The 27,656-nt window shown below is 36.5% G+C and overlaps 2 protein-coding genes across 3 annotated transcripts in view; both read right to left on the bottom strand.

Moving 5' to 3' along the window:
* The window catches only part of mrc2 (mannose receptor, C type 2), an 86,410-nt gene extending 81,067 nt beyond the window's left edge, over positions 1 to 5,343 (bottom strand). The window contains exon 1 of the mRNA XM_056453309.1: positions 5,013 to 5,343. Coding sequence (XP_056309284.1) covers positions 5,013 to 5,124 — 112 coding nt within the window. The 5' untranslated portion in view covers positions 5,125 to 5,343. The remainder of the gene's footprint in view (positions 1 to 5,012) is intronic.
* A 7,724-nt stretch (positions 5,344 to 13,067) lies between these two features.
* tlk2 (tousled-like kinase 2) overlaps positions 13,068 to 27,656 on the bottom strand; it is a 31,544-nt gene continuing 16,955 nt past the window's right edge. Inside the window, exons 11-21 of one of the 2 annotated variants that reach the window (XM_056453308.1) lie at positions 26,788 to 26,940; positions 26,640 to 26,706; positions 26,459 to 26,553; positions 25,353 to 25,434; positions 22,541 to 22,632; positions 20,209 to 20,298; positions 19,904 to 20,073; positions 19,654 to 19,789; positions 16,846 to 16,957; positions 16,585 to 16,692; positions 13,068 to 14,469 (exon numbers count right to left, since the gene is read on the bottom strand). In XM_056453308.1, the coding sequence (XP_056309283.1) occupies positions 14,296 to 14,469; positions 16,585 to 16,692; positions 16,846 to 16,957; positions 19,654 to 19,789; positions 19,904 to 20,073; positions 20,209 to 20,298; positions 22,541 to 22,632; positions 25,353 to 25,434; positions 26,459 to 26,553; positions 26,640 to 26,706; positions 26,788 to 26,940 (1,279 nt within the window). In that variant the 3' untranslated portion in view covers positions 13,068 to 14,295. Of the gene's footprint in view, positions 14,470 to 16,584; positions 16,693 to 16,845; positions 16,958 to 19,653; positions 19,790 to 19,903; positions 20,074 to 20,208; positions 20,299 to 22,540; positions 22,633 to 25,352; positions 25,435 to 26,458; positions 26,557 to 26,639; positions 26,707 to 26,787; positions 26,941 to 27,656 lie in introns of both variants that reach the window. The other variant, XM_056453307.1, reaches the window with a different exon arrangement.

Here is a 27,656-nt window from a genome sequence, read left to right as displayed (position 1 = left end):
CACCCCTGAACTAGATGCTCTTACAACTGGGATCCACGACAAGACTTAATAATAAATACATGGAATTAATTCAATATATATATGTAAATACATGGAATTAATAGCTTTTAGTCATTAAAATTCTTAAACTAAAAAGAATTTTACCAAAAATAAACTAAAAATCAATTCAACAGATTAAGCGAGTGTCAAAGCTAGATGTGACATGGGTCAAAAAGCACTATTTTTGAAAACATAAGAGAAGAAAAGAAAAATCATTGATTCAAAATTAATAATCTGATTTCCATCAGCCTGCAACTGCAGCAGGGTCTTTGGTGACGTATGTTTAGCTTGTCTAACAACCCGGCTCTGTTCTTCCTAACCTTTTTTTCCTTTTTAATAGGTCTGTGACAGTCCCTGACACAGAGGTGCAAAAACCTCTCCTGTCTCTGCCGGACTGTGAAGTTGAGAAAAGCACTAAAAACTATACAAGACCACCGAGAGACAGACACAGCCATCAGCTGCAGCTCACTATTGTGTAACGGGATATTTAGGGCACATCTGCTTCCAGAGGGAATCAAGCGCTTGAGAACACAGGTTAACAGAGCAGTGAGAAATCAAGAACATGCTTCTGCAAACAAACACAACGACTGTCCCTTCAATGTTAAAGTTGTCCTCACAGCCTGTAAAACCTAAAAGCAATGTTTAATGGTGTTGCGCCAGCTGAAAGAATCCTGAACAAACCCCTTTTAAGTGAGCGAATCGTTTCCTCCAGTCGCTGACTCATTCTGAGACTTGCCTTTTCAAAGCAAGTGTTTTTCTGCTTTTTAGTGAGAAAATAGCATTCAAGTGTGGACTAGAAAGAAGCACACAACACTGAGCTAGTCTAATGCTGCACTGAAGCAGAAATTAAAGGGATAGATCACCAAAAGAAATCCATATTTGACTTTCTTTTTTTGAACTGCATCTCGTAGCCACCGATTCCAATATATTTATTTAAAAAAGCTCATTTAAAAAGACTTGAAACCGCTTGAGGGTGAGTAAAGGAGTATTTTGTTAAGGACTGTGAAATCACTGTCAAATTTGTTAAGGAAATTTACTAAAGCACTTCAAATCTGCAAACAATTACAGTTTTGCATTGTTGAAAATCAGAGGTGAATGCTTTAATTTTTCATTACCTACTTAGAAAATGTAATATTTCTTTATATTTTAACTATTAAACTTTAGCAAGCTAAAACATTTCCAACATATATATTTTAATAAAGAAATTAAATAAGTAATTGAACATTACTTAAATAGTACATAATAATATAAATCACCTCAATAGGGTTGGGTCAATAGACGATACCATTGTCCATCACCGATGGCCGATCGACATCACGATGCTAAGCCGGCATAGCAATCCTCCGCCCCGCCCCCGTCACAGCAGCAACCAGCTCTCAAAAAATACACATGGCCCTGTTAACACTAATACATCGGAGTTTTAAAATGGCATTTTAGAACAAAAATGATCCACGTCCACACTGGGGTTTCATCTAGCATTTCTGAAAAGTGCTCCTTCCACACTATACCGCTGAAAACGCAACCACACACACAAGCACACACTTCGTCATGTGCTGCAGCGTCTGAGCTCCAACAATCAGCGGGTGCTTTGAGCACAAAACCCCAGAGAGCAGTGCACATGGGACAGTTTATCAAGATTGTACTGCTAGATCGTATGTCACTATAGTTGTTAAACGTGATATTTAATTAATCTTGTCTCTATCTAGCGACTCTTCTGTCTTTTGAATCGATCAGGCAACGCGTCACAGCATCAGTACACAGCTTCAATGTTTCGCTTTCACATTTGTACTTAGTAATTTTAGCGAAAACCTCAGATACTGTTGGTTGTGCACCTTTTTTTTACCAATCAAGTTTGTCAACGCCATTATGACGACACAGATCACTCTGCCTATTCATACCAGATGATGACGTGATTGACAGGTGGTAATTTGTGTGTAACTTTTAAAAATTTATTTATTATTTGGTTATGGGTAAAACAAAGACCATGCGGGTCAGGTAGTGTAAACGGTAGGCTACAAACCCTTAATTCGTTACATTCATAAATAATTCCATCGCGATGTTTTACATTAGACATCGTATGATGCCAAATTGGTTGATATCGCCCAACCCTACACATTAATTTAATTATTTTTAATTAGTCTAAATTCATTCAGTAGATTCTGATTAGTCAAACCATTAGTCATGTTCTGGAACACATTTTTTTCTCACTTCCGAAATAAATTTCTAAAAATAACAAACTTTTAAAGACAGACCTGTTATGAAGGCTGTAGTATGATAAAATATCCATGTTTTTTGTCAAATCCATGTGTTCACATTATTAAACTTAGCAATGATTTTTAATTAGCAATTTTGTGCACAAAAACTACATTACCCATGATGCTGTACAGTAAATCCCAATCATCGAAGAAATCTTTAGCTCTGCCCACTCATATAAAGCACTGCAAGTGATACAAGGCAAAAGCTTAAAATTAATAGTTTTATATTTCTCTACAGTTGGGTTGCGGCTGGAAGGGCATGCGCTGCGTGAAACATATGCTGGATAAGTTGGCGGTTCATTCCGCTGTGGCGACCCCTGATTAATAAAAGGCCTAAGCCGAAATGAAAATGAACAAATTAATGAAACTCAAATAATACTTGTATCATCCACAAATCAAATAAACTTAAACAACAAATATTTTATACGTCATTAATGTAAATTATAAACAATATTGGACCTAAAACTGATCCTCGTGGTATGCCACAATTTACATTTAGATATGAAGATTTATGGCAATTTCCACGAACTGTTGCCTATTTTTTAAATAACTGCTTATCCAATCCAAGGCTACTTCTCAAATCCCATTCTTTTCTAATTTATTTACCAATATATTATGATTGATTGTATCAAATGCCTTCTTTAAATCTATAAAAATTCCAACTACCTTCTCCTTATTATCTATCTTATTAGTAAATTCCTCAATAATTTCTTGTTAATGTTAGAGATGTTGATCTATTTTTCCTGAAACCATATTGCTCATCAGCTAAAAGGCTATGCGTTTCTATGAAATTATTAAGCCTTTCAACAGAGTTTTTCTAAAAAAAATTTAAAACTCAGACAGTATAGAAACGGGTCTATAATTTGTAAAATAGTGTTAATTTCCAGATTTATAAAGTGGAATTATCTTTGCAATTCTCATTTTTATTTGGAAATTTACCAGATTGGAAAGATCTAATACAATTATAAGTGGAAAAGAAATAGAGCTGTTTTGATATTTCTTCGCAGAGCTATATTTGTTTGAGATGGAGTACACAGACCAGGAATTCCAAGAAACCAAAACTTCCTGCATAAGATCGATGTAAAAATACATCTTACATCATGTGTCAAAAATAGAGGCAGACTAGCCCAGAATTCGTCGAGAACTCAGAATCGACAGCCGCCTGAGATAAGTTTAGTTTAAAATTTTGAAATATATTTTTGTTACAAAAACAAATTAATCCACTCGATAAGACATCTGTTAACCCCGTAATGGTGAATGGTTTAGTTTTACAATGGATTTACGTGTTTTTGGAAGCTTAAAAAACAAAAGGCCGCAACGCAACTAACAAACAGCATGAAAGAGTCAAGATCAGGGGTGGAGCATGGGGGTGGCTTCAGCCCTGAATGTTTTATCAGAAGCTCTGAATCATTTGGGTTTGTTAAGTTTTGCCGAAACAAATTGTGCAGAAATACTTAAATCAGTTCAAAATTGCTTTCCCACATGATTGATAAATAAATAAGAGATAGAGAAAGCCCAGCTGATATTGTTTTGAGAGATTTTAACGAACACAGCTCCACGGCGATAAGCACTTTTTCTCCTCTCTCAAAACGAGCTTACGTCACACACCATGGTCCTACATAGCGAGGCCTCCTGTCAATGCAGCACTCGTCTCAACCCCGCACAAATGCACTTTGTTTTTGTATTAAAGTAAGCTTGATGAATATTTTGAGGAGAACTCTGGGTTACTATTTGTAAATAACTGCACACTCAACAAAATCTTGTTTTGATTCATTTAAGATTTACCTCAGATTTTTGTAGAGTTACGTGCGATTTGACAATACGCGCTCAGGCTGTTCTGATTAGCTGTAAGTTTTGGTGGATTAATTCAGTTTATTTATGTGAAAGTGGAGTCTGACAACAATAAATATTCTTATCAGGAATAAAACCGCCTATTTTTTTTTTAACAATGCTGACTCTGCGGAGCTGTAACTTAAATGCTAGGTCTGCTAGCTAATGTTATTTTATGCTGGGTACTGGGTGGGCTACTTCTTTTTTATTCAAATACTTTTGCAGCAACTTTGTATACTATAATGGCTTATGAAAAGTGGAAAACGGGGTGTAGCGAGCAACTACATTTGGGCTAAGCCATGAAAGTTTATAATGGTCAAGACAACGTTTTAAACTACTCTGACTGCATTCATCTGAAAGAAGAAAGTCATATACTCCAAGGATAGCTTGAGAGCGAGCAAATTATGGGGCATTTTTCCTTTTTTTATTCCTTTAACTGTCCCTTTAAGTAAACTTGCCAGTGACTCACAAATAAATAATTCATAAAAGAACATCTGTTTGTCGCCACCTACCGGCATAATTACACAACCCACAAAAAAAGTCCTCTGTAAACAAATGACACAACGTAACTCTTAGTGAATCGACTCATACGATCCGAGTTACTGAAACTGAATCAATCTCCCCACCATCAGCCCTCGCCCTCCCCTCCCCCGTTCCCTCTTCCTCTTCCCACATCTGGTTCCACTCAGAGTTTGGACTTTCGTGGCATTCCTTCACATCAGAGCAGCCGGAGCCAACAAAACACAACAGCACCCCAATATACAGCCAAGCCTCACTTCATTACCGTTACTTTTAAATCACAAAACACCTCATAAGCATGGCAAGGGACGGAGCAGTCCGAGGAAAAATAACAAGCAAAAGTGATAACGAAGCGTAAATGTTTCCTACCTGAGTGCACGGCGCTCCGCTCCAGGCTCAAAACTAGAAATAAATATAAAGTGCATCTGCAAACGCTGATCCACGCGCGACTCCAGCGGCGCTCCCGGTGCTGATGATGCATGCCCGCGGAAAGGTGGAGGTTGTGGGGAGGAAAAGCGGCTGTTTTCCCCTATCCCGGTGAAGGAGAAGCAGGGCTGCTGGAGGACAGACGGGCTTTGAGGGTGTCAGTTTGTCGCTGTGTGCGTGGACTGTGATGAGCTCGCGCTGAATGAGCGGAGCAGACCGTTCACTTTCACTGCACACACACATAACACTCGCTCACACACTCTCGCTCACACATACACACACGTCTCAGGAAAGTGAAGTGGAGGAAGGCGGAGAAAGAAGTTTGAATGACTAGCCGACACCCCAGGGTAAGTGTCCACAGGGCTGAGAATTCTATAGAAGTTTGAAACACCTCAGTGGGAAAAATCGATAGTGTTATTTAATGTTTAGTATTTGTTTACTCGTCTAGTTTTACTCAAAATAACGAAAACGAAGCATTTGGAAGTCTCCACAAATGAAACCATTAAAGTTCTAATTTTTGTAACGGTTTTAATGGTAACTATTGTCCTAAATGACTCTCTAAATGAATCGTTGATTAACATTTTCACAGGTGTTTTCGTATAATTTTACTAAAATGAAACACTGCTTTTGGTCAAACTTTAATTAAAGATTACAACTTCTTCAAGGTGCTCAAGACTGTATATCTAAAGGCTGTATATCTCTATACAGTGCATCCGGAAAGTATTCATAGCGCTTCACTTTTTCAACCTGTTTTTTTGTTACAGCCTTATTCCAAAATGGATTAGATTCATTTATTTCCTCAAAATTCTACACACAATACCCCATAATGACAATGTGAAAAACTTTTTTTGAAAAAAAAAAAAAAAAAAAATCACATGTACATAAGTATTCACAGCCTTTGCCATGAAGCTCTAAATTGAGTTCAGGTACATTCTGTTTCCACTGATCATGCTTTAGATGTTTCAGCAGCTTAATTGCTGTTGTAACATGCATGTCAATGCATGTCAAAGCACAAACCAAGCATAAAGACAAAGGAATTGTCTGTAGACCTCGGAGACTAGATGGTCTCGAGGGACAAGGCTGGGGAAGGTTCCAGAAAAATTTCTGCTGCTCTGAAATTTCCAATGAGCACAGTGGCCTCCAATATCTGTAAGTGGAAGATGTTTAGAACCACAAAGACTCTTCCTAGAGCTGGCCGGCCATCAAAGCTGAGTGATCGGGGGAGAAGGGCCTTAGTCAGGGAGGTGATCAATAACCTGATGGTCACTCTGTCTAAACTCCAGCGTTCTTCTGTGAAGAGAGGAGAACCTTACAGAAGGACAACCATCTGTGCAGCAATCCACCAATCAGGCCTGTATGGTAGAGTGGCCAGACAGAAGCCACTCCCCGCCTGGAATTTGCCCAAAGGCATCTGAAGGACTCTCAGACCATAAGAAATTAAATTCTCTGGTCTGATGAGACTAAAATTGAACTATTTGGAGTGAATGCCAGGCATTACGTTTGGAGAAAACCAGGCACCGCTCATCACCAGGTGAAGCATCCCTACAGTGAAGCATGGTGGTGGCAGCATCATGCTGTGGGGATGTTTTTCAGCAGCAGGAACTGGTAGACTAGTCAGGATAGAGGGAAAGATGAATGCAGCAATGTACAGAGACATCCTGAATGAAAACCTGCTTCAGAGTGCGCTTGACCTCAGACTGGGGCGATGGTTCATCTTCCAGCAGGACAATGACCCAAAGCACACCGCCAAAATATCAATGGAGCGGCTTCACAACAACTCAGTGAATGTCCTTGAGTGGCCCAGCCAGAGCCCAGACCTAAATCCTATTGAATATCTCTGGAGAGATTTGAAAATGGCTGTACACTGTCACTTCCCATCCAACCTGATAGAGCCTGAGAGGTACTGCAAAGAGGAATGGGCATAAAATCCCAAAGACAGGTGTGCCAAGCTTGTGCCATCATATTCAAAAAGACTTCAGGCTGTTGCTGCCAGAGATGCATCTACAAAGTATTGAGCAAAGGCTGTGAATACTTTTTTTTATAGTTTTTTTTTTATTATTTATAATTTTGCAACAATTTCAAAAACTCTTTTTTTCTCTATAGCCTACCTTTTATAATGGTTTTAATAAAAACTGTATTGGTCCTGTGAGTCTACAAACATTAACATCTTAACTGGTGTTTTTGTAAAATTTTATTAAATCAATACACTACTTTTGATCAAACATTAAAGATTTCAGCTCAACCTTTCAAAACTTAAGGCTATATATATATATATATATATATATATATATATATATATATATATATATATATATATATATATATATATATATATAGGCAATATTTATGTTAGTATTTGTTTACCAGTCTAGTTTTACTCAGAATAATAAAAATGAATAAAGCACTTTCAAGTCTCCTCGAAGAAGTTCTAATAGCCTCCTTTTTGTAATGGTTTAATGGAAACTGTATTGGTCCTGCATGCAAGTCTCTACTGTAATAACAAACAAACAAACAAACAAAGAAAGAAAAAAAAAAAAAAAAAAAAAAAAAACAACAACTGTTAATTAACTTTTTACGGGTGTTTTCCATACATATACATACATAAATACACTATACATACATTTTATATATATATATATATATATATATATATATATATATATATATATATATATATATATATATATATATATATATATATAAATATAGTTATAAACTGTGTTACGTGACCTTGCTGGCTGCTCTGTTAATTTAGATGTTAAAGATTCAACTTTGCATTTTAATATTAATTGTTTTGACATTTATTAGTCAAAACATTGGTTGTTAGAAACAATATATTTTATTAAAATATATATACATCTATAAAATAAAACAATATAAAGTGTATTACCAGGTTTTGCAAGGTTAATTCACAACATCAGTACAGATACTATCACTTCAAACTATGAAAACTGTTAATAAAAGTTACCTTTTCAAAGATTTTTTTTCGAAGTTTTTAGAGGAAAGAGAAAGTCCCATAATGCAATTCGAAAGCATAAATAAACACGAAAAACGAACAAAACATGAGAAAATACAGAAAACTGCTAATTTACAGATATTTTACAGCCTTGGATAATGACTTTTCTTCTATTGCTGGCATATGTGGTAGCATTAAATCCAGCAAAATCCTGGTGGAATCCATTAAAATGTGCGGGTTATAATGGTTTGGTATTTGTAGCAGACACCAATAGATTTTTTATCGTTTCTAGTTGTTTTTTTTCAGCGGGGATTCTCTGACAAAATCAAAAAAGCAATCATCGTTTTGCTATTTACTGATCCAAATAAATTTGTATATGCAAAAATACCTCTCGACCAATAGAGTAGACCTATAATCTGTATGGCCCACAACTCAAATGGCCAACAAATGTCAAGACAAATGTTCAGTGGAAGTTCTTATGGCCTCAAGAGGTCAAAGTAATATAAACCATATTATATTCCCTTTTTATTGCTTTCTGCAACTAATACTTTCTAATATCTGATCATAAAGTAGTCAACATTTGAAGTGGATCATCAGAATTGTCTTAAAACTTTTGAACAACATTCTCTGTTCCCAAGAAAATTTTGTAAAATATTTGTGATTCACTTCAAATGTTGACTATTGTATATGAATGTGTTTATTTAAATGGGTTAAAGATGAAGAGGTAAAATAAAAAAAATAAAATAAAAAAATTAAATATATATATATATATATATATATATATATATATATATATATATATATATATATATATATATATATATATATATATATATATATATATATATAATTATTATTATTAGTTTTTTATATATATTGTTTTAAAATGTTATTATTACTATATTATTATAACTTATCAAATGAAAATAAAGACTATCATACATTTTTTAAACAACGATTTTTACTAAAGTTATTCTGTCATATCTTAGAACCATTTGATTACAAAACAAATAACTAAATTTAATACATTACTTTGTCAAACATTAACAAATTCAGTTTAAACTTTGTCAAGGTGATCAAGGCTTTAGATTACCTACATTATTGTTTTTTTAATTAAAAAATTTAAATAATAAAAAAAAATTGTGTTAATGTTTCAAAAATAGTTTACACAATATTTACACATTTTTTCCAAGTGTAAACGCTTCTCTAGTGCTTTAAAATAAATCATGCAATCTAACCAATTCAAATATTAGTTATTAAACCTCTACAATTAGATTGTTTTCTTCTGTGCTGTACATTTAGAAAAGCATTGGAAAGAGATTCTAACAGGGACGTTAAAAGAACACTTTTCATTAAATCAACTAATGTGCTAATAACATTTTGGTTTCTTTCTTACTACCAGCATGAACAACAATGTTGGTCAAGCTTAGTGAGACTACCCGAGACGTGACAGGAGAATTCAAGCTGTGGCCGGTTTCGACACTTCTTGTACGGTTTGGCAATCCAGGACAGGTTCAGTAATGCATTGTGCATGGAATCACCCAGCCAGAGTACATAGGTGGGTGGAGAAGCTGGGCTGGAATAGCTAAACTCAGGCCTGGTTTGGTAAAGCAATCATCTACAGGTTTGAGCTGCTGCTTGCCAAAGAGATTCTCCAAAATGCAATCCCCAAATGGCAAGTCAAAGAGACTCAAAGTCAGCCATAAAAGGATTCTTTTTTTTTTTTTTTTTTAAACAAAGTTTACGTTTCTGTGTGGAGTCTGTATGTTCTCTCCGTGTTTGCGTGGGTTTTCTCCGGGTGCTCCGATATCCCCCACATGTCCAAAAACGTGATATAGGTGAATTGAATAAGCTAAATTGGCCGTAGTGATGTGTGTGAATGAGTGTGTATGGATGTTTTCCAGTGATTGGTTGCAGCTGGAAGGGCATCCGCTGCGTAAAACATTTGCTGGATAAGTTGGCGGTTCATTCCGCTGTGGTGACCCCAGATTAATAAGAGACCAAGGCAAAAAGAAAATGAATGAATGAATGAATGAGGAGGGCTAATAATTTTGCCTTCAAGCATATTATTAATATCTTTGAAGGATTTCAGAGACTGCTCAGAATAACTGTAATCTCTGCAATTGATTTTGGCCATGAAGGCGAGCAGCTGTTGAACAGGGTTAAGTGCTCCAAATGCGTTTGGCTGAGCTTCAGACTGAATCGGTCAATGATTCATCCTGCACCAATCTGAACTATCTGTTTCCGATTGAACAGAGAATTATAGGGTTTCTGTGATTTCACAACTCAGGGCCTTGCTCCATAAACGTATAAATGCACCACTCTTAATCTTGCCTCTACTCTCCTACATGATTCCAAAGGCTTTCACATTCAGTATGACTTCAAATGCATGACCTTTGCTGAATAACTGCACTAGTGCGGTGGACATTGTAATACACTACCTGACAAAACTCTCGTCTCCTTTCCATGTTTTAGGAACAACAAATAATAAGTTGACTTCTAGTTGATCATTTGCTATCAGAAGTGGCTTATAAGAAAGGCAAAGGTCTCTAGATTACACTTATTTTACCAAAATAAAACATGATCATGCCTTGATTTTTAATTATTTAATTAGGACAGTAAGGTCTGACTTTGCGAAGACAAAAAATAATGTACAGTATAGAATATAAAGTAATGGTGCAGTGGAGAAAGAATTCATATTGTGTCTGAATCCCATGAGCTTGGAGGACTGCATCCATACATCGACTATAAATAAAGTAATCTGGAATGGCAAAGAAAGCATTCTTGCAGGACTCCCAGAGTTCATCAAGATTCTTTTGATGCATCTTCAATGCCTCCTCCATCTTACCCCAGACATGCTCAATAACGTCTGGTGACTGGGCTGGCCAATCATGGAGCACCTTGACCTTCTTTGCTTTCAGGAGCTTTGATGTGGAGGTTGAAGTATGAGAAGGAGCGCCATCCTGCTGAAGATTTTGCCCTCTCCTGTGGTTTGTAATGTAATGGGCAGGACACGTCTTGGTACCTCAAGCTGTTGATGTTTTCATCCACACTGCAGATCTTTCGCCACCATACTGAATGTAACCCCAAACCATGATTTTTCCTTCACCAAATTTGACTGATTTCTATGAGAATCTTGGGTCCATGCGGGTTCCAATAGGTCTCCTCCAGTATTTGTGATGTTTGGTATGCAGTTCAACAGATTATTCATCGGAAAAAGAATCTACCTTCTGCCACTTTTCCAAATGATCATCTAGAAGTCAAGTTGTTATTTGTTGCTCTTACAACTGGGATCGACGACAAGACTTTTGTCAGGTACTGTACAGGGCTCTTACAGGGTAAATCCTTGAATTGTGATCTAATGTTTTCAAGACTTTGGGTAAAGTGGTTGAAAATGTAATTGTGGCGCTTTCATAATCATGTCACTTAGTTGACAGTTTCACGATTTAAATTAAAATATATATAAATATTTTTACATAAAATGAAAACTCTGGAGTTTGTGCATCTGCCTATAGCATGATCTGCCTGTCATTTTTATGTGTAAAATGTGAGTGACATTTAAGACAGTAAATGACAACCGAATACTATGTATATGTATGAAAACATGTAAATAGCCATATTTAAAAAGTGCTAAAATAAGATTGGAAATGTATCTAGAAAGTGCCTGAAAAGTGCTTAAATTTGACTTCAAAAAATGTGTAAGAACCCTTTGTAAATCCATCTTTGGTGAGGAGCATAAATAGAAAACAATCACGTCCTGAGGTGAGACGCTAACTTGATGTTCTCATTCCTGACTTTTGTAACTTTCATTTTCATTTTATTTAACTAACCCCTTATAGCATCCTAACTTTATTTTATTTTAAACACTTCCAAATTAAAATTTCTCAGTAATTTATTGAATTGAATTTTAAATTGTTAAATCAATTTTTACACCACCGCTCAATTAAAGGTCCCCTGAAGTGCTTTGAAATATGCATTTTTACTCAATGTAATGATAACTGAAACAGAGAGTGTGGGACAGTGTAGCTCCTCCCTTTAAAAAAAAAACAGCCAATAGTGAGAGCAATCAAGCTCAAGTGCATCAAATGAGAAGCAAATGAAGCGTCTTGAAGGGGGCGGGGCATATCAGATACTAGAGAGCATTTGAATAGTTATGATTTGACGAGAAACTGTAGTTTGAGGTGACATGAAAAAAATCGTTGCTCCAAATAGACGGAAGTGACAAACTACAATCTATATCTTTCTTAAAGCGAATTTTGTCACTGTTGTGGAGCATACTAGCTTATTGATATCCTAAAACAGATACATGCAGAAATCCTAAAAGGTAATTTCAATACTTTAAGACTTTTTAAAGACCTTCGCAGAATATTTAAGACCTCATCATCACTTCCAAGTTCTAATCAGTATCAGATCCTTAACTTAATAAACAGTTGTTTATAAACAGTTGCAGTTAAATAAATCTGTTGCATGGTTGAGCTCTATTTAACTCAGATAAGCTTGGAAGAAACAAAGCTTAAAAGAATAAATTAGGTTATTTTCAGCGACATGCTTCAGTCACTGTTTAAACTTATCTTTCCAACAAGGAGTACGCAAACTTACATTTTCCCATTTTGCCATCTATTTCGCTCTATGGTTTCGCTACATGTGTACACATCTGTCGCAAATTACGCGACATCACCCTAATGGAGGAGCTTGGCCAGAAGCACCCAGCCCAAACCTGGATCGAGCATGTTATTATTAGAAGAAATATAAATATATTTATGCTTTTTTGAAGTCAAACACTTTAGACAAAGCTTGAACAAAATTTAAGACCTCATAAAAACATGATTAAGACTTTTTAATACCTTTTTAATTTCTCATAATTGATTTATCAACTTGTAATACTTTTAAAGCACGGACCAAGCGGACATCCTGTAAAAACTAGCGATACTGATACTGACATCTAAAAAAAATATTTTAATTTCATGGGACCTTTAAAGCATTTCTAGATAAGGTGAAAAATAAAATCATATAAAATGACAAATAAGGCAGACAACACAATATATTAATAACCAATAGCATTTAATGGTCGCTCCGCATTCTGCCCTGTACCCCTGCACTATCTCCGCCCCCTAGAGAGAGTTCTTTCCTTCCCCACAAACAGTAAAACAAGCAAATCAGCCGTATCACCAGACCTAAACATATATGACTGTGTGTGATTTCTGAACGCATTGGTGTCGGTGTTTCTAGGTGAGGCACAACACTTTTAAATTCGATGAAAAATAAAATCTCATCTCATTTTTCAGCATTAGATTCTGTCCAAAGACATAATGAGAAACAAGAACATACTTGGGCTAAGGAAGGGGCATCGGTTAGTGTCACTAAATCTAAAAAGAATACGCTTGCTAAAAAACAAAAAACATTTTAATGACACCAAAAAAAAAAAAAAAAAAAAAAAGAAAGAAAGAGAGAAAAAGAAACACTCAAGTCAAACAGCACCACCTATTGGTGGAGCTCAGCTTTGGTCATTAAACAGGGGCGGAAGTGAGCAGGACATAAACAGACAAACATTTGGGGCTCCAGAGAAAACATCTGAATCCCAGCACTGAAGATCAGCTAACCTACAGGTCCTGCTGCATTTATTAAATGATCTGATGGCAGTTCAGAAAGGCATTTAAAACTAGGGTTTAAAACTATCGTTGAAAGGAACCCCATTGACAGTATTGCTTCCAAAAGTTCATAGATCCATTCCAGAGGCGAAAATAATAAGAGCGAGCAAGGAAGGTTAACCGGGATGGGCTTGGTGTCATCTAAAGATTCTTTAGGAATATTGTACACTTAAATGCACATTAGTATAAATGGACTCGTCCCATTACTGTAAGAAAAATCAAGCTGGACTTGTTATAAATGTGTGTGTGTGTGTGCATGTGTGGGGTGCAGAGCATATACCAGTCTCTTCCTTCAGTCTGAGCTGCTGCAGTTCGGTCCTTCTCACAGATGATACAGCCTTATATTGAATCCCTCGGGCTCACTCGATGCGGGGCACCTTCAGTCCCCTTCCATCCGAGAATGAGAAATAAAAGAAAATAAAAACCCTCCAGATGCCTGGGAGAGGAAGAAGGGTGGAGGGGGATGCGTCTTATCTCCATCCCTCTCTTACCCAGTTCCTCCTGCTCCCTCAGTTGGCAGGTAAGGGGTTCGACCCCCTTCCGGTGCACTGCAGAGAGGGGCGGGGCAAAGACACCCCACACGCTCTGCTCCAATCAGAACAAGCGAGAATGGGCGGGGCTCTCAGTTTGAGGCGCTGCTGTTGGAGGAGTTGGAGGTGGAGGCCACGGCCATGCTGGAGTTACCGGTGGCCGCTACGGACTTCCGTATGTGCGGGAGGAGGTAGGGGTCACTGGCCAGCTGGTGAACATCAATACGATCCTCCTTACGGTACACCAAACACCTGCGAATGAAGGCCTGAGGTGGACACAGAAGAAGGTGTTTTTTATTATGGTGCGTTCAGGTAGAAAAGCATCTGATGTATGGAAGTAGCTTGGGTTGAATAAGGTTTTAAACATGTTATGGTTTTTAAACAATATGGTAGGGTTGTCATGATACTGGAATTCGATACTTATCGGTACTGAAATTTTAAAAACATCCATTTCCCGTGAACATTTGAGCGCTGTGGAGCACATTCTTAAACAGAGCTGATTTGCCGTTGTGTTCACGTACTGAACTGAAAAGACTGTGATTGGCCGTGAAGGTCATCAGTTCACTGAACTCACCGCTGTTTACAGACAGTAACCACAAATACAGGAACATTGGAACATTTTAAAGCCGCGATCAGCGGATTGCTCGTATGTCAGCTTATAGACAAACCAGCTAATCGACGTGACCATATCGTGACAACCCAACAATTAAAATTAAATTAGAGCTGCACAATATCATTTGAAAACCTAATAGTGAAGTTTGAAATTAAAATTTAAACTTTGACTTTAAAATTAAGCAAATTTAAACCATTTAGGCACAAGAACTGATCAAATTTCTAGCTTTAAAAAGGATTGTATACCTGTGCACACATGGGTTCCTACTGTCGTTTTGGTTGTTAAATTCTCAATGTGCCCACATAATATACAGCCACAATTTTACCAAAATATGCCCTTTTTTTCAAAAGAGAATTTGTCATCGATTGAGGAATAAGCAAAATAATTAAACAACAAAGGAGGCAGACAATAAACATTATGGTTCGACACATGAGTAAATATTAGCCAATGCGGCTTAGCAACTAGTCATCTTTATTATCTCCTAGCAACACAAAACCACCTTAAATGATAGAATCTTACAACCTTTTCTGTGCCACTAAAGGCCTGTCTCCAATGAGTGGTACAGTACAGTTCGGTACGGTACGCTTTTATGGACGTTTCCATTGTCAAAATGTACCAAAAGACATTACACCGTTATAATACATGCATATAATAACAAGCCATGGTCGACCTGAGCTCAAACAAACCATGTAGTCGTCTTGATAAACAGAATTTACCCTGTGTATCGTAGTTGTTTACAAGGCCGTCTAAAGCGCAAGTGATTTCGCTTTCTTGTGTGTGCTCGCCGCGCATCTATATTTGAAATGATGAACTTCCTGAGCTGATGATATTAACTTGCTCGTAATTATTGGAGTGCTTCTGACATCCGATCCTTTCAGAAATGGACAAATGTGAGAGTGAAGCGCGATAAAACAAAGGAGTTTGGTACCATTTTAGCAGTGGAAATGCAAGCCTGATAAAGGTGACCCTTACAGACCAACAGCGTTCAGCTGCACGTCTAGCTCCACCTTTTCGTACCCTTTTGTCGTGCTAGAAAAGTGCAAAAAGTGGTACGGTTCACTTTTTGGTACCTTTTGAAAGTGGAAACGTCCATAAAAGCGTAACGTACCGAACCGTACCGTACCACTCAATGGAAACGAGCCATAAAGGATGCACAGCATTTGGTGTTTATAAAGTTTCCAGCTAAAACGGTTAACGTAGGACAAATAGAGCAACTGCAGGCAGAAGGCCAACAGTGAGCAAAACGCACCTTTTGCATATTGTTTTTATAACAATTAAATAAAAAAAAAAAAGAGAAAAAAAATGTTTACATTCCATATAATAATTTGAAAAACTTCTTGGTTAATAAAACTAGCTGCAACCCTAATACTTAAAGTAAAATCAGGTAGTTTTTGACAGCTTAATGACAAAATTAAAATTCACAGAGGACTGAAATATGCTTTCTTTAATTATTTTGCATTTGTAACTGAAATATCAGGAGAGATTAATGCTATTGCAGCTGTTACGAACCTGTGTTTGCAGACTTGGGTCACTGCAAAACCCAAATATGTTATACTTACTGGCATAAAGCATTTATGCATTTAAAATTAACTAAAGAGGATTTAAAACTTAACTGTAAATTAAAAAAGTCAATAAATAAAAACGTAGCACAATGGAGACAATGATGGTGCAATACTTATTTGGTGACACAGATACTTCCACAGCCCTGTGACTGAACCTCTTGGCTCTGGGAACACATCACAGAAAAAAAAAGCAAAAAGGGAAGTACCTTAGCCTCAGGCGAGACTCCTGGTTTGGGAGGAAACTGCACCTCTGTGGCTTTGAGAATAGTGTTCTCCTGAAGGATGTCCTGCTGGGACTGATTATGGCCAAACGGCTGTGTGGTGAAGACACGATGAAAAATAAGAAGAGAAGCGAATGAATGCAAATGAACAGTTTCACAATAACAATAGGACGTCTCTTGGTAACACTGAAACAATTGGACAATGATTACACAGACAGTAATAGAAAAAAAGCTGATATTTTTTACCTTCTTTCCATAGAGGCACTGGTAAAAGATGACTCCAACCGACCAAACATCCACTTTGTTAGAGATCTTCGGTGGCTCTTTTCCAACTACAAAGCACTCTGGAGGAAGATACCTGGTGTACATACACACACAAAAATGTTATACAACGGACAAAAAGGCATGAGATTGCATTTTAGCTCAAATTCTATACTTTGAGCTTTTAGACCACCAGCAATAAAATACTTTTTTTTTTTTTTATAAAGCTCATGTGAATGTGAAATTTACAGTAATTACATTTACATGGACATCAGTAAACAAATTATTTATCTTAATCTAAGGGTGCTTTCACATCTATATGCGCGTTTCAGAAGCTGGCGCGGTTTGTTTGGCATATGTGAATCCAGCAATCGCACTCTGATCTGCGCCAAAACAATTGATCCGATATCGCCTGAATGAGGTTGTCTCGGCTTGATTGAAAACTCTGATGCGGATGCGATAGTCGAGAGAAAGCAATACGATCCAATGAACCAGGCTTTATCACAACGTATAATGGTTATGTAATTGGTAGTGCCAGAAGGAATCTTCGGATGTTTTTTGCTAGTTCTGCTGAGAATTTTGGTAAAAATCTGCGGATTTCTGCGGAATTATTTTGGGAGTATCATAACTAAAACCTTAATATATAAAAATAAAATCTTTTTAACTTTTATTTGAGGTTTAAAATGCAAATCCAATTAGATTCACTTTATTTGGTAAACAAAGCAAGTCTCTCATATATCTCTACTAAAAGACAGAAAATATGACTGTACAAACTGCATTGTACATAAATCAGATGAACTTTCATATTAGTCAATAATATTACTGTAATTAATTTAAAAACTGAATAAATATAGATTTACACACATTTACTCAAGTAAATAAACAGAATTAATGATGGGCTAAAAATCTGCAGAAAATCTGCGGAATTCTGCGTGTGCAGATTCCGTGTGGGCCTAGTAATTGGGATATATGGCTATATGAAGAGAGAATGTAGGGTGGGAAGTCACAAAGTTTTATGTCATTTCAGGGTTCCACTGTTTTTTTTTTTTTTTCTTTAACTGCAGTTTCACTTTCATTTGGCAACATTTCATTCATGCCACCATGATAAACTCTGAGGTCTTGGATGCGAGCATGTAAGGACATTAAGGTGAATGTGTTGTAAATGCACTAACTTCACAGAGTTTGTTCACTAATAAATCTAGGCACAACTGAGATTAGGCATGGACACTAACCGGTTTCAAGGTTTACAGCGATTTGGTAAAGTAAAATTTTTTAAAACCACCAAAGTTTTCTGTTATATCGTTCCTAAGGTATGTGTGAAGGTTTTTTTTCCCACGTTTTTTCACAACTATTTTATTTACTTTTTTTAGGGCTACAGTATCTTTAGAAGAAAAGGAATCTTTACATCAAAAACCAACTGGTCCAAAATAATTCACAAGTTTCTTAAAATAAAGTCAATTGTGTTTAATAGGGAAAAAAGTTGCTGTTTTTTTTACCCAGACATTTTAAAATAACTTATTTTGGAGCAGTATTTACAATACCGTGATATTTATCCAAGTATATCATACCATCAGAATCTTATACTGGCCCATGCCTAATTGAGATCAAAATCAAAAAGGATTTAATCAGATGAAAATGACAATTATTGAGTGATAATTATTTAAGCTTAACGCCCTGCAGGTTCTATAGCCATTTTCATGACGAGAAAAAGTAGACTACAAATATAAACTATATTAAGCTTTAACTGAGACTGCATTTGGGTTAACAGTGTTAAAAATAGCTTCAAAAGAATAAACTGAATAAAATTAGTTTGACAGAATCAAAGCAGACACGATTGAATAAAACATCTTAGACAGTTAAAATGCCAAATACAATTCCATATAATAATTTGAAAAACTTCTTGGTTAATAAAGCTAGTTACAAATACTGCATGTGGCAGGACCTTACTAAAAACTATATAAAAAAAAAGACAGCTGCTTGCATAGCTTCTCAGTCAACTATGACTGTAGTAAATGCTACATGTGAAAATACCACATAACAGGTTTTTACTCCAAACTGTAAAAACCTGTGTTTGAAATAAATGCATCACGCTGAATCATCAAAATAAGTTCAATCTTCAAATAATGCTTCTTTATAATTTAAATCTTTATAACGCAACGCTATGGGGATTTCCTGGGTTTCTTCCTTGTGGGTGATTGGAGCTTCTGTGTCAGAGTGCCCTCTGGATCTTTGTAGGAGATTTAATACTGATCACACAACTGTGCTTCACTGACAAGATGTGCATGACAATTGCACAGGGTTTAAAGTCAAATTAAATTTCTTGATGGTCTTAAAAAGTCTTAATTTCAGACTTATATAGGGCTAAATGCGAAGGATTTCTTACGACAAAAATAAATAAATAAATAAATGTACTTACCCCATCAAGAAACAAATTGCAATAAATAAAATTTTAGCCACACATTTTAAATAGTGTCAAATAAAGCAGACCCTAGCTGTATACATGCTCATTTTTTCAACATAAAAAACCTCTATAAAACTGTTAGAATATTAGTCATAAACAGTTTTGCTAAACGTTTTATTGAGATGTATTGTTGGTGAGGTTGACAATATTTCAGCGAATAATGCAGCGAATTTAAGACTTTAAGGCCTAAAATTAAATTTTTGAATATGTCAAATTTTAGGACACGGCAGACACCCTGATTGCAACTTTTGATTCATCGAGTTTGTGATTTTATTTTGTTTAATTTCACATCATTTGATCAAATTCAAGATGTTTCATGGCAGAGAACTGACCAGTATGTCCCTGCCCCTTGTGACGTCAACTCCATTCCATCCACCCCATAGTTGTCATCATCCATGATTTTTGACAGCCCAAAGTCTGTGATTTTGATCTCTCCACATGCTGTACCATTCACCAGTAGGATGTTACCTAGATAAAACAAAACCAAACAGATTAATCCCAAAGATCACAAAATGGTGCTGGCTGCCATGCTCGGCACTGTACAAAAGAGTTTATTGGGACGTGGATCAACTGGTGTCTGACCTGGTTTGAGGTCGTAATGGATGATTGGCGGGCGGATTTCATTTAGGTACTTGAGGGCATTGACGACCTGCATTATGATGGACCGGGCCTCTTTTTCCGACATTAGCTTGTGCTGCTTCAGGTAGAAATCAAGATCGTTTCCCTCGCAGTACTCCAGAACAGTGCAGAATCTACAAAGCATTAGAACAACTTTCTCATCAGTGAACATTACAAAGTGAAAAAAAAAATTTGGTCAAAACAAGGGTCTTGAAATGGGAAAGTATAAATTGTACACTTTTTAATAAGACGAGGGCAAGTTCACTCACGAGTCAGTATCCAGGGAAAAGTAGTCATAGAGTTTGACTATTCTGGGATGGTCCAGCTCCTTATGGATTCTATATTCTCGACAGGCATGCCTAAAAACATGTCAAGAAACATTTTAGTAACATTGTCAAAAGTCTTCAAGTAGGCTTGAATAAAATAAAAGGATCATATCTGAAGCAAGGAAATACTATGGGAAAACATAGGTGGTCACAAAAAAAAAAAATCTCATTTGAAACTCTTATCTTTTTTAATTCAGTTTAAACCAGATCAGTGATCAGATCAATATAAAATGCAAGTATGGTCATATTTGACCCTAAAATCCAAAAGATATCATACATCAAAAATGAGGAACAAATCAGGATTTATACCACAAAAAAACAAAAAAACAATTCACACCAATCAAAGAGAAGGTGCACAATATATAAATATTTCACTTTCATTTAAAGAGAAACAGACAATCCCAATATGCATTAATTGCAATATGTAATTCCAGACTGTGCATTTATGGCTGTTGTACAAATAGCTCAAGGGAACATTTTTGAAACTGTCTTAAACCTTTAAAGTGAAGTACAACACTCAAGGACTTTGAGATTTTAACAAATTTGTCTGTGTTGAGCATCAGTTAAGACAGCGTTAGCACCTGTTAGCTTTAATTGCAAATAAATATGGATAATTTTGAGCTTTTGTCAGCTAATTCCATATTTTAGGTTTAAAATAACTTTTGGGGCTGGATCAAAATCTTTGACATAGCGCAAATCTGCTAGTGATGAAATGTCGGTTTCTTATCCTATGAGAAGATGGTGCTTCTTAATTATTCATGAGAGCACATGCTTTCCGAAGGCAGACCCAATGGGTAAGGCCACGTCCGCGCACAGCATGCAGTACTTAGCCTTTCATAAAATGTTGCATGTGTTTGTTTCCATGATCCACGGAGTTTGTTGCATTACCCGCGATGCTGTGCAAGCTGATATAGCAAAGCTGCTGGTTTGCAGCAAGTATTTTTGTCGGGAGAGCTGTACGAGAATTGGAGAATGTCAGACTTTGTCTTTTATCAGTGGAGTTTGTTACCATTCAGACACATCGCCTATATCCGTGCTGCTGTGTTAGCCTATTTTTAAAATTCTCCAGATTACCAGCAAAGTTAATGGTTGAACTAGATAGGGCAAGAGACCTACTGAACTGCTATTTATAGTGTTTATATAAATATGACATGGTTTCTTCTACATTCATTCCTCCGTGGCAGGGCGCCACACCAAAATTCATCCTGCCACGGCTACATTTTAGCTTCTCATTCAAAACATTCAGTCATTTTTTTTAAAAATAGCGTGTAATAGTCGCACCAAAACGTGTTAAAAGGCAAGTGAATTATAACAGCGCAAACTTTTCTATAATCGTAGTACTGCTGTGGATTATTTATTTAACTCTTTAAGGTGATGTGCTGACTGACTGACTGACTGACAAGCCTGCAAACACGACGTAGCTTTCAGTTATGATGAACACAGTTTCCGTAATTATATTTTATTTAAAGATAAAGGTCTGTGGTTCTGCATACGATGACTATCTTGCTGGAGTTTATAACCGTTTCACTTTACTTCAGGATGCATTAATGCTGCTCTGTAGGTCTATTGGAAACATTCACAAATATTAAATAGCAAATCTAATAAATGTTGGAGACATACTTGTTATATAAACGCACTAAATCGCACTTCAGCAGCCTTTATTTGAGAGCGCACAAGAAAATCTGTGTGTATTTGAGGGCGCGCAAGTTTTGTGCACGAACAGATGGAATTGACGCTCAAGCACAGAGATTTACAAGCTCGTATTACATGAATGCGATTTAGACTCATAATACTGCACTCACGACATTTGTCAATGAAATAATGCCACAGGTAGTTGGTAGATCTGTGTAAACGGCCCAACAGACTCTGCCACCACAGCTGGAAAAAATCCTTGAGGAAACACTGACATGATAATCTTTATAATGACATGACAAATTGTGGTTGTGTGTATGAAATTAAGAATAACAAATGTAGCAGGGCTATAAACTCATGGGTCTCCTCTTGGTTTGTGTCTCATTTTGTGAGCCAACTGACAACAGTTGTTCACTCCCCTCTTTTTCCGCTGCTCTGCCTCCCTCTGCTTGCAGCTCTCCATTTCTAAGGTATACTTGAACCGAAAGAGGGGGGTTTCATGGCCCTTTAAGTATTCTATGTGCAGCTTTATAACCGAGTTTGAGAGTGGCAGACTAGCTTTGAACTAAAAGATGCAGAATTAAAAGTTGCAGTGATGAACTCAAAGATGCAGCGGGTTTTAGGGCACAAGAACAGAACTCACTTGTGGTAGTTTTCCTTCTTCTCGTCTCTCCAGTTCTTATTAAGCTGGTGAATCTTCACAGCCACATATCTCTGTTCAGTCAAGTCAAAGGCCTGAAGGAAGAGAAAAGAACAGGGAGAATTAAAAATTGAGAATTGAAATGTTGACTAGTTGGTTAACAATACTTAAGCCCAAAGTACATTTTAAGTACACAAACTAACAATGTTGAAACGTACTTGTGTATAGGGATTAAAAGTTATATTTGTGCCCAACAATGTCACTTTGATAGAAATGTACTGTAATCCACAGCTCTTTGGTGCTTATTACTTTAAGAGTGCTTTCACACCTAGATGTTCATTTCAGAACATGGCACATTTGCCTCCTTAGCTACGTTCGTTTGGTCATATGTGAACACCACAATCATGCTTGGATCCACGACTAAACAATCGGTCCGAGATCACCTGGGGTCTATTTCAGTACGGATGTTCAACCAACTCAGAGTTTAAACTTGAACTCTGAGTTGATTAAAGAGAGATTAAAAACTCAGTTTTCGGTTTGAGAATAGCTGATCCGAGTTACATCAATCAACTTTGAGTAGACCAACTCTAGTTAAGCGCGCACACCGGGACTATAAAAAGGCATTATCAGTGGAGCGCAGATATTACGAGGGACTATGGCAACATCTGAACAAAAAGACATCAGCATTTCTGTCTCCAGCTGAACTTATTTAACACATTTGGGATAATTATTTTACCAATGATGCAGCATGGGGAGATTCCTGAATTTGCAGTATCTGAAGTGAAATGAGAACACAGTACTGGTCTGCAAAAGCACTTCTGTGGTGTGATTCCGAAAACCCTTGTTAGCCAACTAAGGTCACAAGTTGTGTCGTTACAAACATAATTCATTGATTTGGTGTTTCCCAAATCCGTCATACCAACCAGGCCCGAATTAAGAGGCCCCTGGGCACAATAGCTGCGTTTCCACTATCGCACCTAAAGCAGGGCTGTTCCATAAAAAACCTTATAGAAAATATTATATATATATATATATATATATATATATATATATATATATATATATATATATATATATATATATATATATATATATATATATATAGATATAGATATAGATATAGATATAGATATAGATAGGTGTTTTATGGAACAGCCCTATATAAAAAAAAAATAATTCACAAGAGGGTAAATAATTTTGACTTCAATTGATAATCGTTTTGAATAATCGTGATTACAATTATGACCAAAATAATCGTGATTATGATTTTTCCCATAACCGAGCAGCCCTAATGGCTACATGCATGACCTACCGGTAAATGTGCATATCATGCCAAATTCGAAAGTAAAAGCATGCTTAACAATCAACAAGTGCTGTTTTATCCATTAGGAAAATTGACCGAAAATAACATCCGGTATTTTTCCACATTTTATTCTTATAAAATTTTGTATTTGGTCTGTTTCGTTCTTTTGATCTGACTGCAGTCTCAGTTACTCAGTTAATTGTCATGTTTAAGGTCATAATTATTAATAAAAACAAAAGTTATTAAATGTCTAAATTAAAATAACAACATATGACAGCTGAGCGAAATCTGTGTGACTAAAAAATAAACCATGGAACTTAACCAAAATTATTAAAACAAGTCATGCGCGAGTAAACTCTCCTCGCATTGCTCAGTTTAGAAACTTTGCTGTGTGAAAGCAAACTGCACCAAGAACAAAAAGCAACCTTTTAACACTTTTAATCCCTGTTTTGGAACAAAATAATCAATCTACAGGTGTGAAAGCACCCCAAGTTAATGATTACGACCAGATGTTGTTGATTTTTTTAGTAATAGTTATCTTATTCCACACAGAAGTTAATATTATCATGTATTGTTATGGTTTCCAAAACAAATGATTTTACAGGTCCTTCCTTGAAGGAACCGCTGACCCAAAAATTTACTTATTTTCAAGTGGTTCCAAACATGTGAGATGTTTACTTTGTATCCAAAAATCTTTAACAGTAGGGAAAAAAACAAAACATACAATGAATGTCTATTGGTGCCATAAACTAGATTGATTACCAGCAATCTTCAAAATATATTGTGTGTTCAACAGATCAACAACAACAACAACAACAACAACAACAAGTCATTCAAGTTTGGAACTACCTGAAGGTCAGTAAATATGAACTTTTTTTCACTTTCAATTAGGAATGTCCAGATCCGATCACGTGATTGGAAATCGGGCCCGATCACACAGTTTCAGACTCTATTGGAATCTGACATTACCTCCCAATCAGGACTCGAATATATACGTGTATATATAATATATACGTGTTTGTGCAGTGGCACAAAGTTAGACTTGCTTAAAGCGGAAGGCGCGAGTATGTCTGTGGTCTGGAGGTATTATAAAGTTGATGACGATAATATTGCCATAGCAAACTGTGAGATATGTAAACTTAGGATTGGCTGCCGGGTATTTTAAGTTGAGATGCTATTTGTTTTTATATTAGATTTTTTCAATATTTACTGTTGCACTAAAGTCCAAAAGTGAAGAATTTATGTTATTCATTACTTGATTATTCAAGCTACCTCACAGAAGTGCTCTGTTTGTTATCAATGTTGTTGAATGTTAAAATAAGGTGAATTAAATAAAAAATAAGGAACATCCTGCATCTGTTTCTTTGCTCTTCTTTATTCTTTTTATGTATTATAGAAGTATCAGATCGGGTTTCGGGATCGGCAGATACTCAAAATCAAATGACTCCAAAAAAACCTGATTGAGACATCCCTACTTTCAATAAAACATTGTTGCATCAGAAATGTTACTACCTTGTAGACCTCACTGAAGCCTCCTCTTCCAAGCAGATGCAAGAGAAGGTAACGGTCGTTTAGCGTCGGATGGTCTTTAAACCTAAGAGTTGGAAGGACGATAGAGACTTAACAAGACATCCACCACAGTGACTCTGAAATCATCCAAAATCATTCTTACAGGCACAAGTATAGAACTAAACTTTGAAAATCACATACTGGCCATGGGGTATGGATCTTCATACCCATACGATTTTGAAATGGATATATAATGTCCCAAGAAAAGGAGCTGTCTACTATCTCTACTGCTGTCTTTCTAAAATTAATATACATACTTTCTCAAAAGAAAGACTATGGCTATCTGATCGGTCTCTGCCCAATACAGCTAACGATTGGGAAACTGTGTGGTATACACTGCACGCTTCCACAAACCCTAATCACCAGTTTATTCACTTTAAAACAATTCACAGGGCATATTTAACTACACGTATATGAAATATCATGGGTTTATCTCCACATCCTTATTGTAAGTTCTCTGAACCACAGCGTCCAGATACCTTTTTATACATGACGTGGGAATGTCTGGAGGTGCAAAAACTTTGGGATTCTGTCCTGGACATTTTATTTAAAAGTTACAAAAATCTGTTCCCCCAAAGATCCTGATTGTTATTATTGAATGATAACTCTCAATTTCCCTTAAATGCAAAGGTCCATAAATTTTGGTTAGCTGCTTCAACTGCTACAAAGGTAGAAACCCCCTCGTGCTGATCTTTAAGCACTGGTTGCATTCACTATTGGAAATACTGCATCTGCAACTGTCATCAGCACGAATCAATCATGCTAAACTGGACATTCTGACTGTGAAAAATCTATATAGGCAACGTCAAAGAAATCTTGGACACTTGACCCTTATATGACAGTATGAATATCAAATTTAATGTAATTTATCTAATAGCTTGGTCTAAACTACAGGTATTCTGTGTTTCCTGATGTGCAGATAACGAGGTGGGGAAATGGGGGACATATATAGTGTAATAGCTGTTGAAAGTATTTTTCTATCTGATTGTAAAAATTGAATATTTTCATTGGAAATAAAAACTGAATTACAAAAAAGAAAAATCACATACTGGGAGTTATCTTCGTTGTGGATTCTCTTGAGCTCGCGGATGTGAAGATTACGCACACGCTCCAACCGCTCCAGCTCCACCTGGATCTCGGCTTCCTCCTTTCATACACACAGCACCAAAACACTCTAAACACACTAAAAGAATTTAAAAATCACATGTAACAGGAAAGTGATGTGAATACCTTCTTCAGGTGCCCAAGTCTCAGCTTGAAAATTTCTTCTTGCTCGTGGTACTCTGCTAAAGACAACCTGTCAGGATGTAAACATATTAGAACAAAATCTGATGGCGATGAATTTGGAATCTAGCATAACAGAAGAATGGGAACTCACATTTCATTCTCTGCGCCGTTGCTCTTGCTTTTGCGTTTGTTGGGTTCTAGGTTTGGAGGAGGAGTCTGACTGGCGCTGGGTGGTTTCTTTTTCATTAGCAGTTTTCTCTGTCTCTCTATGTCCTCCCTCTGCCCGTTGACTCTCTCCTGTTGTCTTTACACACACGGAATACATTTGCTGTGACTATACATTTCTTTACATATCGATTAAAGGAATCATCACTCAAAGTTCTACACATCCGCATCATTTAGTCGGTCTGTCAACATGGCAATACTTTCAGTATAGCAATAGGGATTGATGCTTGTTCACATAATATTCAGTCTATGGAAATTTAGGTTTTACAATTGTGTTTTAATTAAACTGCTGTTTTAAATAGCATGCCAAAAATTCTACTTTAATGTAGGAATGATTTAATCTGCTCAATAAAAAGCAACACACACACACACACACAATAAGGCCAGCCAACTTATAAGATTTGATTTTACAAACAAACACATGAGTTGCTGGCACTCAAAAAGTGACTAAGTAAAAGAAAAAAAGCAGTGGAAGTACGGCTGTCAAAATGAATTGTTTCTTCAGTGCACCACGATGCAGACGCAAACAATTCGTTATCGGCTCAATAACAGATAACCAGTTATTGCGTACTGACGTCATTTATCTCATATGTACTATTGCTGTATTGCTCATATGTATTATATTTACATTGCTTACTATGGCGAGGCAGGCGAGTGCGAGCAATTAAAGCACTCCAACTACTTAAAAACGCAGAAACTTTCCAGCAATTCCACATGCAGTGAATTGTGCACCGTCTTTCACTGACACTGAAGTTACTGCAGAAGTCCTGTTTCACTGTTATGAAGAAAATGAAA

Source organism: Danio aesculapii, chromosome 3 (assembly GCF_903798145.1).
Source record: "Danio aesculapii chromosome 3, fDanAes4.1, whole genome shotgun sequence".
In the NCBI taxonomy this organism is placed as follows: domain Eukaryota; kingdom Metazoa; phylum Chordata; class Actinopteri; order Cypriniformes; family Danionidae; genus Danio; species Danio aesculapii.
The sequence above is the reverse complement of the archived record's forward strand: the minus strand, read 5'-3'. Positions and strand labels throughout refer to the sequence as shown.